Source organism: Sturnira hondurensis, unplaced genomic scaffold (genome assembly GCF_014824575.4).
Source record: "Sturnira hondurensis isolate 20B ecotype Veracruz unplaced genomic scaffold, ASM1482457v3 Scaffold0014584, whole genome shotgun sequence".
NCBI classification, from domain to species: domain Eukaryota; kingdom Metazoa; phylum Chordata; class Mammalia; order Chiroptera; family Phyllostomidae; genus Sturnira; species Sturnira hondurensis.
The window spans coordinates 1991204-2006793 of record NW_028087215.1 but is presented as its reverse complement, the minus strand read 5'-3'; the positions used below and the strand labels follow the sequence as shown (position 1 = coordinate 2006793).

General features: G+C 41.5%; 1 protein-coding gene across 5 annotated transcripts in view; it reads left to right on the top strand.

Annotated features, from left to right (window-relative positions):
• The window catches only part of SLC4A4 (solute carrier family 4 member 4), a 365009-nt gene that overhangs the window by 77670 nt on the left and 271749 nt on the right, over positions 1-15590 (top strand). For 3 of the 5 annotated variants that reach the window (XM_037063447.1, XM_037063446.1, XM_037063448.1), the window contains exon 2: positions 4622-4695. In XM_037063447.1, the coding sequence (XP_036919342.1) occupies positions 4622-4695 (74 nt within the window). Of the gene's footprint in view, positions 1-4498; positions 4696-15590 lie in introns of those variants that run through there. The other 2 variants (XM_037063449.1, XM_037063444.1) reach the window with 2 other exon arrangements.

Sequence of the window (15590 nt, the reverse complement as noted above, 5' to 3'; positions counted from 1 at the left end):
GAGCCTAGGAAGAGGGCTCTGGGCATGAACATTACTACTGTTGTTATGATTGTTACAATGTCTCCTTCGGCTCTTACTGATTTCCTTCCTTTATTTTGGCTTTGTTTGTTGCATGCAGTTTTGGGAAGGGCTTCGGTGCAAAGGCTAAATATTTTATTTATGGAGCATGTAAAAAGTGAATAGGACTGGCCTGATTAATGATGGGGTACAGCAACAGTGTGCTATAGGAAATTGTGTTGGATTCTGTGGGTTGATAGGACTGGAAAGGGTTAGTTCTGAGAAGAAATGGGGGCTAAACTCTTGTTTTCCGACCAGGAAGCAGTAAGCAGTGCAGGGCTCCAGAATTTTATTGTGCTTCTGAGGCCTTTTAAGAGAACTTCCCCATTTAGCTGTCATCCTTATCCGTGTCTTCAAGCACTGTTCTCCTGGTGGGTTCTTGCCCTTTGGACCGACTCTCCTAGATTGCTGGGGGAGTCTTTGAGAAGTCAGACGTGATTATACCAGAGCCCTCGTTTGTCTTGCTCATCATTGTATCTCTAGTGTCTAGAAGTGGGCCTGGTACCTAGTACGTACTCAGTAAATATTTGCTGAATAAATGAATGGAGGAGGGCAGGAAAGAGAAGAAGGAGTGATTGAATGCTGTCTCTGTGTCTAGCACTGGGTATGTATGGTACATTTCGAGTGCCCTGGTCCCTGTCACCAACAACCTCCAGAGTGCCAACTCCTGTTTCTTCTCTTTGTCTCCATCTTCCTCAGCCTTTCGGGAGCATTACCCATGGCAGCCCCTTGCTCTTTTCTCACTTCCTTGACATCACTCTTTCCTGGGTTTCCTCTTACCTCACTGACTGCTTTTGTTGCCCTGCTCTGCTGGTAAATGTTGGCATGCCCAGCACTTGGTCTTAGGTCTACGCCTCTATTTCTGCATTTTCTTCCTGAATGATCTCATCTAGTAATAGCTTCTTCAGAGACAAGCTTTAGTCATTGATTTTCCAATTTCTATCTCCAGTCCCAGGCCCCCAGCTCCAGATTTAGACATCTGATTGTATATCAGGCGTTCTGTTTTCACGGGTAATGACCATCTCAACCATCAAGTGGCCAGGGGAGAACTCTTTTTTTACTTTTTAAAAAAAGATTTTATTTACTTATTTTTTAGAGAGAGAGGAAGGGAAAAAGAAAGAGAGGAAGAGATACATCAATGTGTGGTTGCCTCTCATGCTCCCCCAACTGGAGACCTGGCCTATAACCCAGGCATGTGCCCCGACTGGGAATCGAACCAGTGACCTTTTGGTTCACAGGCCCATGCTCAATCCACTGAGCCACACCAACCAGGGCCCAGGAGAGAACTCTTGATTCCTATGTTTCTCTGACAGTCTTCCCTAGACACCTGAGGGAGTTTCCTAGATTCTTTGGTCTCCTGATTATCTGTATTTCTCATAGCAGTCAGAACGATTCTTTGAAAAAAGGTGAAACAGCTCTATTTTAAAACTCTTAATTACAGTTAATAATGCTGTAGTGCAGATTGGAAAGTTGCCAGAAAGAGTAGATCTTAAAGGTTTTCATCACAAGGAAAATACATTCTGTGACCCCGTATGGTGATGAGCCTTGCTGTGGTGGTCACACCACAGTGCTATAGTGCCCGCACCTTTGGGGTTTTCCTTCCTGTGGTTTCAGTGATGTGCAGTCAACTGGGGTTCAAGAATATCAAATGAAAAATTCTAGAAAGAGACCGTTGATAAGTTTTAAATCGTTCACTGTTGTGAGTAGCGCAATCAAATCCTGCGCTGTCTTGCGGTGTTCCCCCGGAGCCGTGAATCTTCCCCTTGTCCAGCCCGTCCATGCTGTGTGCGCTTTCCACCCGTGTGTTGCTTGGTAGGGCCACCTCCGTTGCCATGTAGCCTGTCGTGGTATCCCAGTGCTTGTCTTCAGGTAACCCTTATTTTCCATAGTAAGGACCCCAAAACATTAGATTAGTGATGCTGGCAGTTCACATATGCTGAAGAAAAGCTATGAAGTGCTTCCTTTAGTTGAAAAAGTAAAAGTTCTTGCCTTAATGGAGAAAGAAATAATATAGTATGACGAGGTGGCTGAGATCTACGATAAGAATGACTTTTTTATCTGTGGCATTACCTAATTTATAAATTAAACTTCCTCATAGTAAGAATGCTGTGTACATCCAGGGTTTGGTACTGTCTGCCATGCAGGCATCCGCTGGGGGTCTTGGAACATGTTCCTGTCACATAAGGAGGGATTACAGCATATACAAATCATTGGGCTATGCCTCAGAAGCTAATACAATGTAATGTGTCAATTATACCTCAATAGACCAGAATAAAAACAAAACATTTCGGTGGCTCCTGAGACACCTGCAGTTGTGACTGCCCACCTCCACCTACGTGGCCCCAATTCCTAATGGGGGTACCACATTGACCTTCTGACTCTCTGGCCGCCTCACGGACCTCATTTCTGTTCCTGAAACATGCTAAACTTGCTCCCACCTTAGGTCCTTTGCATTCCCTTTGTTCCTTCAAACCCCTGGTTCCTTCATATCATTTTTTTCTCTGCTCACATGTCACATCCTTGGAAGCCTCATCTGAAGCACCTTAGGCTGAGTAGCTTTCTGCCTCATTTTATTTCCTGCAAGAACTTAATGCTATCTAAGATTACCTTGCTTATCTATTTATTATAAGTTAAGAATTTGCCCGTTGTATTCACAGGTGTATTCCTCTCCCTTTGAAGAGTGTTGGAATGTAGCAATTGCTGAATCACTCAATCAGAATATCATTCACTCTTCATGGGAAAGGCTCAGACAGGGATGGTACAAGACTTGACTTCTCAAGTCTTCAGGACGTTGTTTTCCCTACTGTAATCCTGGTGACTTCTCCATATCATATTTGTATGTAGTTTATATTTTTATTTTTAACACAGAGAAGGAAACAGGTACATATCAGGGTGAACTATTGCATACATGTCCCATATCCCTGAAGGAAAACATTCTGCAATTGTCCAAATGTATTGAGTTTCTCGATGTCACTGTCCCCCAGTAAAGCTCAGGGTAAAAGAGGGATAAAGAAAGAAGAAAGGAAGGAAACTCACCTTTATTAAACATGTACTAGGCGCTGGGCTCAGAAATGGGCGCTTTCACACATGTTCTCTAATTTGAATCTCAGAGCAGTCCTGAAAGGTCAGTATTACCACCTCCAGTTTTGTGGATGAAAACACTGAGGCTCAGTAAGTTAATGCTTTGCTCCAGGTGATGCAAATGCTAAGTGGCAGAGTTAGATTTTTGAAACCCAGGTCTACCTGACACCAAAGTTCTGACATTTTGTGCTGAGACATTTTGCTTTGTGAGATGGATATGCTCCTAAAATAGAAAGGAAGGAAATGTGAACTCAGCGCATATTCCCGTATATTACAACGAATATCTGAAGCACAAGAATAAGTTACACAGACAATATGGAAAACAGACCTACAGTATTCAGTGCCCGAGCATGTCATTGGATGGATAGGATACAGATGAACATTTGGTTCTCTGGCAGAGCGCATGTACGGTATGACACAGAGCAGCTGTCCCCAGAGCAAGTTCTTTGTTTCTAGACCGGTACGACACCAGCCGCGTTTGAGCAGTTCGGGACTTCTTCCTGCTTTCACTATAAATAGACTTCGTGGAATTCTGTATGTCAGAGTTAATGCAATGAAAACGAGTCGCAGAGTCAGAAAGTAAATGTTAACTCATTCTATAAACGAGAAACGTGTTTGGCACTGGGAGAGGCTGTGAAAATGCTATCATTACTTGGACAGGTCCTCGGGTCTTACTGAGCATATGAAATTGTGGAGTAGATCCTATTATGTAAGGAGACTGGAGGACAACATAATGTGGCTACGGAATGAAGAACTTTGTGCCCTTCAGGGAAGAGTTAACAGGACTGGAAGAAGATAGAATGAGAAGTGTGATAAGAATGTGCAAAAGGCATGAATGGGTGGCATATACATGTGAGTGTTGCCAAAGCCGAGTTGCTCGATAATCCTCAGATGTCAGATTTCCGTGAGGCCAACATGTGACTCAAAGCTTGCCACTCAACAGAGAATCCTGGGCTGTGCTCATATTAAGAGGCTGTCTGGAAGCTAGGCTCCCACTGTGCACTAGCCTAACTCCCTGTCACTTTCCGTGTGTGGGTGGGTGTGCATGTGTGTGTGAGGGTATACATTTTTATGCAGTGGGTGTTTAAAGAGCTAAGCACTGAAGCTGGATTTCCATAAACGATCATCACGAGCACTCCAGACACACCAAACTTCCTCTCTTGGTATTTTTTCTTTCTTCCTTTGCAAATCCCAAAGGAGAGAACCCCCAACATACAGCCCGCAGGATTGAGATGATTTTCTCTCACCTACCCTTGTGGGTGCCCTCTGAAGGTTAGAGCTGAAGCTATGTGGGACCGGCACATTCCCTACGACCAGAGGAGAGGAGCTGCGTGAAGAAGCAGCAGTGGCCGAAGGAAGAGTGACTCTGCCTTGTTAACATGAACAACAGCTTGCAGGTTAACCTGCCCAGGAGCTGGGCTGCTTCAGGTGGCTCACTCCAGGAGAAGTCTGAGCACTCTTTTTTTCTTTTTTATTACTATAGGATGGAGGATGAAGCTGTCCTGGACAGAGGGGCTTCCTTCCTTAAGCACGTGTGTGATGAAGAAGAAGTAGAAGGTGAGCTTTATGGGTTGGGGAAGGATATTCATGTACCTATGTCTTTGTAGGTAATACCATCCATCCAGTCCACGCAGCTTGTATTGGTGAAGTTATAAACCACAGCTTTTCTATGGAGTTTCATTGATTTCCCCATTTTGCTTCAGTACAGGAAGTAATTTTTAGAAATTCATTGGACTGTCGGAACCTGAGTCAGTGTGGTCTTGCATAGTTAAAATAAGAAGTGGGGGGTGTATTATTTTGAAGCAGTTGCCTCTTCATGAAAAGTGAATATTTTTCCAGATAATCGGAACTATCTTCCAGTGACTAGTTAAAGGGAGCTGGTAGATTTGTGTAAATGTATTTGGTTGAATATTCTCTTCTTTCTTATAGCCTGCAGGGTAAAGAAACAGATGTTATAGGAAGAGAATGATGGTAATGATACCATTGTCACCAGAATAGTGGGTCAAAGTCAAGATGTAAACAATGCTAATCATGGATAAGTCTGTTAGGAAGAGATGGGCAAGCACTTTTTACTTAAAAAACCTCCAGGACTTCTTTTGCTAATATTCCCCAAGTGCCTGTTAAAAATCAAATAAGAGTTAAGCTCATGTTATGACACTTTTAATGTCTCTACTCTTATCTCTTGACTTATCAATAATGTGCAATAATACTATTTGTTTCAGAGTGAGAAAGCAAGACTTAATACTGATTAAAGTAATTAATGAAGTATCAATTACTTCATTAATATTAAACTAATTAATTAATAATTATATGAAGGTATCATGAATACAGTGTTACTAATATTTATAATGATATTTTTAAAATAATCAGTACTCATAAAATTAAATGAAACTTGCAGGTGAGCCATGTCATAAACTGTGTCCATTAAAATCACCTGAGAGACGATTTGTATGTGTTTTGGAAACTAGTCTGATTGGTGCCATTTGGGCAACATTTAACACATACCAAAAACTTAGATAAGAGGTGTGGTGGAGTCAGAGAAAAGAGGATGGTATTATGTGTCCTGGAGTGATTCTTCAACCACACCGGTCATGGGCAAGTGATGCTCCGGTGCCACCTGGATTAGTTTGAATAGTGTGACCATTGTGTTTTTATTGTGTTTCCTTAGTCGGTTTCTTTTGACCATGGAGTGTTGGAGGGTTGCTTCCCCCACCACCTTGCTACTTCCTGTGTTTATGCTCTTGAGACTAATAAGAATTTGATACCTAAGTTTCTTAGGAAAAAGGAAACTACAGTACTTTTTTCATATTGTTTTATGAGTTTCTTGTATTTTTATAACATGACTGTGGGAAAATGTCAAGTCAGTCAAAGCAGGATAGTAAACCTTTTTTTATTTTTATTTTTTTTAATTTTAATTGTTGTTTAAGTACAGTTTTCTGCCCTTTGGGAGAATAGTAACTTTTGTCTTAAGATTCTTATAATCCGTGATGTTAAATCTGCCAGTGTGGTGACTTTGTCACTGTCCAGGGATCAAAGAGGAAATAAGCATCTGAAAGTGATAGCATATGGATGTAAATATTGTAGGTCTGAGTGAATATTCTATAGTTTTGGGACAACTAAAGTAGAAAAATCAGTGAGGAAGCTTGAGAATGAGATACGTGTGTGTGTGTGTGCGCGCGCGTGCGTGCGCGCGTGTCTTCCTTGAGGATAATGTACTAGCTAAGTTCACAGCAATTGTAAATCACTTTCCTGAGTTTATAAAGCCTGTGGGATTGACAGCACCCTGCTGCAACTGGATATTGTACATGGGTTTCTGACAGCTTTGATCAAGGCATTAATTTCCTGAAGTATTTCCCTTGATTTTCAGGCACAAAATTAAGACAACAGTGTAATAATTAACACACAAATCTGTAGCCAGATTTCTTTAAGGAGAAACAAAGAAGACAACCAAAGGTGGTAAAAACATCTGTGAAATTGTTTGGCTTTGTGGTGATCAAATTTGCCATGTGGATTTTCTGCATCTTCCTGTTCTAAGACTTCTATTTTAATGATTATCTTTCATATTGGAATCTGAGTCAATTACTTTTGTTTCAGGTCATGTATAGCTAGTTGCCCTTTGTTGAATCCCTGCAGGATGGTTGTTTATGATCGACATTTGGTGGAGAATGCCCACCAGTATAGGGTCCTCTACAGTATTGCTTGAAACTACTATAGGGACTGTTAGTTTCCAATTCAGTGCCCACCCAATGGACCCTCCCATATTCTCCCCAGGCTTCATCTGGTGGGGATAGGGAACACTTAAGTTTTATAGGAACTCCAGGTGAAAATATAAAGAAGTTGTAACGGACATGAGTTTGATGACTTGTCCACAAGAATAAAGAAACAGATGACTCCACTGTAAAGACCTCCGATATGGATTCAGTGGTATTTCGAGGCAGAATGTATTATGCGAGGACGTACATCTATCTCATATTTAATTACACTGAGAAGGGTGAATTTGAAGGAGAGCAAACTGTTATCTCTGTTCTGAAGTAGCTGAATTTTAGGAAATTTGGGGCAGAAGTAAGTGCTCCAGTTTTAAGGATGAGAGATTCAAAGGTTAAAGATGATGGGGCACCTTACATTTCTGTTATCAAACCAATCTGAAGCATGCTGCACTACACTTAGCAAAAGTAAACTGAATGGGAAATTTTGTCTTTTAAAGTAATTTGCACAAATAAGATGTACTCCCACTATACTATTATTAGGGTGACAAAGGTCCAGTAGCTCCAGTTACTTTGTAATATTCATGCTTTCAAAATTCTTCTTCGGCCCTCGAATCTGGGGGGATTGGATTTAGCTCAGCCTGAAGGCAGGAAGAGCCAGGTGCTCGCTCACAGTTTCATCTAATGCTGTAGTTCTGAGCAGGGGAGAGAGCCTGGGACTTCAGCCACACCTCGGTTCACCTGGCTCAGCTTGACTCTCAGGGGGTGGCATGACGCTCAGTCCACATTCTGAAAACTCAACAGAATATCATCAGCTGCAAAACTCACGAAGAACAGAGTGAGTCAGAAGAGGAGTCATGTTCTGTTTCAATGATGAATTTATCTATGTGGGACATAATTAAAGACCTAAGCCTCATTTTCACATAATCTGCCTTGTGTTAGTGATTTGTGTTAGTGATGTATAAAGACAGACTCTTTAAAAAGGTAGCCAAGTACCAATTTTTGATCTTTAAGATAAAGCGCAGCTTTATTTTCTCTTATTGCCGAGCAAAACAATTGAGATGAAAGAAGTTAAGAACTATATGATTTCATTCATGTGGGATATAAAGCTGAAAGCAACAAATGAACAAAGACACAGACATCATCAGAATGGGAGTGACCAGAGGGAAGGTGGGTAGAGGGTAGTAAACGGGAAAGTGGGTCAAGTGTATGGTCATGGAAGATGCTTTGATTTGGGATGGTGAGCACAGGATGCAATATGAATATCATGTGTCTTAGATGTGTGCACTTGAACCTACGAAGTCTTAGTAACCAATGTCACCCCAGTAAATTTAATGAAAAGAAAAATATACAAAAAACAAAAGAAGCTTTAATATCTGTTCTTTCACTGGTTATGTTATACTGTTTTTGGTTTTGTAAAGTTAACATTTTTGGCACAGAGTGGCTACTGTGGTGGATAAACTCATTTAAAAATTCTAACACTTAAGATAACATATTTGTTTCTGTACCAAAAGGCTCCATCCCCAGCTCAGGCACTTTCACAGAATTGGTATGTAGATGACAAATCGATGTTACCAGAATGACCCAGAAATGTCAACAGGGAGAACAACACTGGATTTTCATTTTAAACACACATAGACAAGGGAAATTGCCAAATTTTGTGGGATGAACCAAAGTTGAGCTAGAAAGACAGATCGCCAGGTAACTTTTTCTAAACAGAAGGATGTCTTGTAGATGTTTTATCTTTAAAAAAGTCAGCCAGGATTTTGGATCTGAATGATGTAAACAGATTACTTAATAATCTCGTATTTCGCAATAGGGGAAAAGAGCAAACTCCACCTTATCCTCTGAGATAAGGCCTTGGCTCTGCATGGCTAGGTACCTCCCCAGCGGCCTTGGCAACCCTGAGGTTGTGAGGAGGGGCCTCTTCTTAACATCAATCTAACCAGCAACTCAGGAAGCATAAAGTACAGCAAGACAATATTGGCTGAAGTGTGTCTCCATTTCTGAAGTCTGATCGGTGCTCTCAAAGCTGCTCTGACATATTGTGGTGGCTTTCCTCTTCCATTGAAAACCAAGACCAAAAGGAAGTGAGCTCTCATCTGTGCGACGAGTATCGTTGAGAATGCATGGAATTTTACTGGAGGATTACTTTTAGGGAAATAAAGGTAGAAAACTAGGACACTGTCTGGAGCAGAATAAATATTTACCAAATATTTGTTAAGAGAAAGAGCAAATAAATGAATATGTAATGTAAGTTAAATAGAGCATATGCAGAATTACTTTATATAAAACTCTAAAATCCTTGTTTACATTTTTAGTTAGAAACTTGGTTCTCAGTAGTCTTAGTCACGTGAGATGATATACTTTTTAGTGATCCTATCCTTAGCTGCTACTCCTGTTTGCTTCGGCAAAGGTCATTGATATTTATATCATTTATGTATTTATATTGATAAGAAAAAGAAACCTCTAAAACACCTCTGCCTTATTTTTTTCCTTCCAGTTGTCTATCTTTTGAGGAGAGAGACAAAAAAATAATGAAATGGTATTTTGTTTTTTTTGGAAGTCAGGATCTCAACATTTTATAGACATGAAATCATAATGACTTAAACCTATTTTTCACTAGAGGATATTCTGATGATATATTTATGTGTATTGGAAGAGGTGGTATTCTAAAGAAAAAAATGGAGCCTGGTGGACATTTGTTAATAATTACAGTGGTAAAAAATGTAATTGCTGAGAAGGAGTGAAGGGAAACCTACCAGATGGGAAGGGAGGGGCCGAGTTGGGGCTGGGGCTATTCTGAGCGCTGGATGCAAGTGTCTGGTTGCATTTTGCTGACCTCTTCTCTGTATTCACTCTAATTTCTCAGAAACAGTGTGTACAGAGGAAACACTTGGGCAAATACTGCTGAAGGAAAAGCCTTCTTAAGAGAAACAATGTACCCACACATTGGAGAGTGGTACAGAAATGTGGTGGAGTGTTTAAGGGTCGATACCAGAACTTGGTTTTCTCAGAGCAGGTTGAGCCCGCAGAGCCCTTTCCCAGCACCCCCCGCGTCTCTGTCCTGACGGCCCCAGCTGAAAGCCGGCCAGCAGTCCTCCAGCAGGCAACACGGGGCCTGGGAGCCGACACCTCCTGCTGTGTCAGTGAGATTAAATACTCGTGTACAGATTTCTTAAGGTTCAAGGAAATCCGATAATAATGTCATGGGGTTTTTGAAATTAGAATCAGACACCCCTTCCCAGAGTTTTCCAGTTGTGGAGAATTCCCTAGTAGGATGGGCTAAGGCCCTTGTGAAGTCACTTTTGGTCCAACATGTCCACATTCTCTTATGGCCATAAGCCACAAAAAATGAACTTGGTGCTTAGGTTGTGTTTAGCAAGGATCCAGAAATTCTGAAGTGGTACTTAGAGTAATTTTGTGTATAGATTTCTTTGTCTAAAGTTCATTTTAGACAAAGACTAGACTAAGTGATTTTTATTTTCTTAATTCATTTGTACCAACACCTGACTGTGTTGCCTTCCAGACCACGCCTACCTAATGCTGCTTGTATTGGAAGAGGCAAGCTTGAATGGTCAAGCAAAGGGTCCCAGGGCCCACTGTCTGTTCCTTTCTGGGCTCATTCTGAATCCCTTTAAGTTCCTGGTGTGAGATCTGAGTTTCATGATTAGATTTCTCTGATACAAATTGACTCTAATTTGCCTACTTTTCCAAGAAGAGGCATATTAACTCTAATACAGGATAAATACAAATGCATGCCCATTGCCTAATAAGACATGCAAGTTTTCTTCTTCCAGAGAACAGATTTAAGTACATAGTATTTTCCCACCATTGAAGAAGATTCAGAGGTCTATTACATGCACAAGGTCTGTCTGGAAAGAGTCCAGCCATTGTTAATATAACAAGAATGGTTTGCATGACATCTATGTAACCTGGCAGCCAAGGAGAGTGGACCGGAATGTCCATGCGTGAACAATGACAACTTTACTAGTCAGTGGGGGCGGTAGACGCTGCTGAAGGAGCATGTATATTGTGTGGCTGCTGCATTCGAAATGACTGAGCAAGTAGAGCTATGAATCTGCATCAAATTTTGCGTGAAGCTTGAACATCCCCCATGGAAACTATTCAGATGATTCAGAAGGCTGTAGCTATGGGCAATTGGTCATTGGCAGCTTCATCACTACAATGCACCTGCTCATGCATCATGTCTCGTGCAAAGTTATGTGGTGAAACATTGAATCACCCAGGTGACTCAGCCCCCTAGAACCCAGATTTGGTGCCCTATGAATTCTGGCTTTTCCAAAAACTAAAAGCATCTTTGAAAGGGAAGAGATTTCAGACCATGGACGAGATTCTGGAAAATATGGCAGGGCAGCTGATGGTGACTGGGAGAACTGTGTGAGGTCCCAAGGTGCCTACTTTGAAAGGGGACTGAGGCATCATTGTCCTGTGTACAATGTTTCTTGTATCTTGTACCTTGTATCTTCTTCAACAAATATCTCTATTTTTATATGACATGGTTGGGTACCTTCTGGACAGACCTTGTATATTTAATGTATATATGAACATATTTTATATGATACACAAGCTGTTACATAATTAAGGTGCCAGTTAAATGAGAGTATGCAATAGTATAGGGAAAACACTGTATATTTGAACCTCAGCAAAGTATTGTATTTCCTCATTTCTGTCATCACAAGAGTCAGAATCACTGAGGGTGAGAATTGGGACTTCTGAGAGAGAATGGAATAAGAATAGAATAAAGCTGCGTTAAGCTCAGTTGCTGTGGTGAGCTGGCTGGTGGGTTTTGTTTTGCTATGCTTTATTTTACTTTTTTTTCTCACTGAGTGCATTTAGGGGGCTGAAGTGAGAGCCTACCATGGCAGTAGTTCACAGAAGGTTCCAAACACTGGGGCCCTGAGGCTGCTGATTGCGAGGTGGGATGAAGGTGAAGGGAGGAGGGGCGGGAGGCGGCACCCACTGAACCAGCAGTACAAATGGTGGCGTAAACCACTCCCTTCCCTGAATAGTTGCAAAAGCTTTTCGGTCTAGTTAATCGTTTCCACTTTTCCAAAGAGAATTAGAAGGCCGCTGTCCTAAGTGCTTTATCTAATGTGTTCACCCTCACCCCAGCCCCAGCTGATTATTCAATTTTCAACAAGTAGTTCTATTCCTACTGAAAAATAAAGAAAATGTCTTTGATGTAGAGAAGCAATTTCTAGCAGTGTGGCACCCTGGTGTGCCACCGGACTTTTTAAAACTTGCAACACCTGATTATTTAGTCAGGGGCACTTTTCCCTTAGATTGTGAAGAAAAAAAGAGAGAGAAATGACAATAGCCAACACAATGAAAGCCGTTCGGTGTGAATGAATCAAAACTATACCTATTTTTGTCAGATTGGCAAAAAATATATATATTTTTGGTGTACGGCAGAATTTTAGTAATTAGTTTATGTGAGCCACGAGAAGAAAAGGTTGAAAATCACTGATGTAGGGTGAAAGCTCATAACTGAATCCAGTGGATACACATATTTGGCCAATAAAACCAATATCTGGTTGTTCTGTTGCGTTTATTCAGTCTGGGCTGTGTAGTGAGAACCAGACACCTCGAGACCTGTTTCTGTTCCTGGCTCCGTCCTGCCTTTCTGGGCGACACAAGGCCAATCTCGCTTGTGTGGTTTCATTCCCTTCATGAGAAGGGCACTTAACTTACCTCCTTACCCACCTCCCAGTGATGGTTTAAGGATAATACGTGAAAAATTCTTTCATATTTCGGATATGTCATTGACAAATGACTTAATTTCTGGATCTTGGTTTTTGCTACAAAGCAAATGCTTTGAATAATCAACTGGTCAATCAATTTATCATTGATTATTTTGCTAGAAGTAGAAGTAAAACAATTTGAAATCCCCATGATAAGCCCTATAAATTTAAGATATTATTTCCTTTGGATTTAGTCCCTGTAGGTAATTTATCTTTCTGTTTAACCTTTCTCACCAGGGGTAGCTGTGACTGCAGGATGCTGTCAGTCTAAAGCTAGTGCTGATATCTGGTAAATCACTGACTTAGGTGATTAGTATCTGTGTTAACTATTCTTACTAACTAGAACTGAGGGGCAGTGATTTTTTTTCCCTTTAAGCCTGTGAAAATGGTAAGGACAATTGCAGATATAAGCTCAAAAATACATTGCTTTTCTAGGCTCTCATGTATCCCTGAATGTGGTAACATGTTCTAGGTAGGGCCACAGTTGATGTTCTGTCAAATCAACCAGCCATTATTTAAGGTCACAAGACTGGTTGATACAATTTAGAGAGTGTATGATGTTCCTGAGTGAGTTGATACGGGAGGCCAGTGTATATCCCTTCCATAGACGGACATGAGGTTGTGACCTAAAGAATGAGGAGGAATGAAATATGTCATGAATGAGGGAAGCATCACAGACAGGCATGCATACAGGCCCAGGGATGGGAAGGAAGTAGCCCTACCTGAGAAGTAGAAATAGGCCTATGTGGCTGGACCATGGGAATAGGGAGAGTGGCCTGAGGTATGTGGAGGCTAAAAAATCTCCTCTCACTGTCTAAGTTCCTCTAGTTGGGCTAATACTCACATTAACAGGGGCAGATCATCCGGAGAAACTGTCCAGAGTTTATTGTACAAACGTATATGCGGGGGTGCCATAAGAATGAGAGTGGACATCCATTAGGCAGTTGAGGCTTATATGCCGTTATGGACAAAGGAGGAAGCAGGGCAGGAGTCTGCAGATCTGAAGGGGAAATAGACAATTTCCAGGTGTTCAAGACAGAGCCGATGTGTGGTACACAAATTTCTGCTGGCAACACAGGAACAGTGGGACGCACGGGGGAGGGGTGCAGCCAACAGCCCCCTGCTTGGATCTTTCTTACCTAATGCTGAGGGGGTACCTAAGACGCTCTTCCAGGAGGTCTTTTCATCTGAATCTCTTAGGCAGTAAGGGGGGGGGGTCAAAAGTTCTTTCTGAGTCTTTTGTTTCCCAATAACCAGCTTAAAATCACTATCCCAAAAGGCACATTTGGGGGAGGTAAAACTATGGTCCCCTTTAGGTGCATAACACCAAGATAATTCCTGGCCTTTGATGCTGTGTTAAAGATTTAGGATTTTGAGTGTGCACCAGGGAGCTGTGGCAGAGGGTTTTAAGCAGGGAAGTGACAAGACAAAATTTACATTTAAAAATATCTCTTTGGCTGATGGAGTAGAGTGAGAAGAGGACCGGAGTAGGCTCTGTGAGTGCCAACATTTGGAGACTGAGAAGGAGCAGTCACAGAAGTTGGAGGAAAACCAGGGAGAGGGTGACTCTGAGGTTAAGATAAGATCACTTTCAATAAAGAGCAAGTGAGTGATGGACAGTGCCAAGTGCGGCCTGCAGTCAGGTAGGTGGGGATCGGAAAGTGGCCAGTGGACTTGGCAAACAGGGGTGATTGGTGGCCTTATACACAAAGGAATATTACTTGGCCATAAAAAGAATGAAATCTTCTTAACCATTTGTGACAGCGTGGATGGATCTAGAAGGTATTATTATTATTTTTTAAATTATTGTACAAGTACATTTTTCTGTCTTTTACTCCCATCCCACCCCCGAAAGGTATTATTATGCTCAGTGAAATAAGTCAGTCAGAGAAAGACAAGTATTAATTACGTGATTTCACTCATGTGTGGAATCTAAAGAAGAAAATAAATGAACAAACAAAATTGAAACAGACTCATAGATACAGATAAAACTGGTGGCTGCCAGAGGGGAGGGTTTGGGAGACTGGGTGAAAAAGGTGAAGGGATTAAGAAGTGCAGATTGGCAGGTACAGGATAGTCACGGGTTTGTAAGTAAAGCATAGGGGATATAGTCAATGATATTGTAATAGCTATGGGTATCTAGGTTGTGTAGCCTAGATATTTTCAAATAATTGATCATTGAACAAAATAAGGTTGTATTTCTTTAAAAATATTTACCAATTCTGACTTTATAGTGCTGGTCAGTTGGGGTCCTGGAAATGCCGAGGGGAGTGCCATGTCAGTACATGGCTGTCTGACCACTGAGCTTACACCAAACCAGTACAAAAACAATTAAAAGAAAAAAGTGTTGGAAGAGCTCATGAAAGGGTGAGAGGGAAAGAAGACACAAGCCTGGCTGGCCTCATCATTTGAATGACCACAGGTGATCAGTGGGAGGACAGATGTCAGCACGAACCGCTTCCTATTGTGGGGCCGTTTATGGAAGTTCAGGCTTTAAACTTGTCATTCTGTGGAGAAATATTTTCGGATGATTCCTGAGCCATTGTTTTTCTTCTGTGTAACCAGGTACTTGCTAACTTGAAAGGACTACCTTTTTTCTTCTTTCTTTGGCATTGCCTTGCAGACAGTGGAAGATGGGAAGGGTGGTGGGAGGGCTCTTACCATGGAAGGAGGGAAGTGGGAAAGGGAACCCTGTGTATTCAGGACCGCCACAAGTCCCTGTCTCTACATCATTAGCTGACTATTTGGCTTTTATTGGTTCACTGGTAAATGAAGTGGTTGGATCAGGTGTTGTTCAAGGTCGTTTCAACTGTGAAAGTGTGACTGTGTGCTGCTGTGTTAGTGAATGCCAGTCTTCTCTTTTCTGGATGCATGTGGAAACCTGGAGTCCTGAAGATCCTGGGGTTGGGTTTAACAAAGGCTAATTTTAGTCTTTCATAGCACCTAGTTCTTGGTCATCATTTTAGCCTTTTGACATTATCCA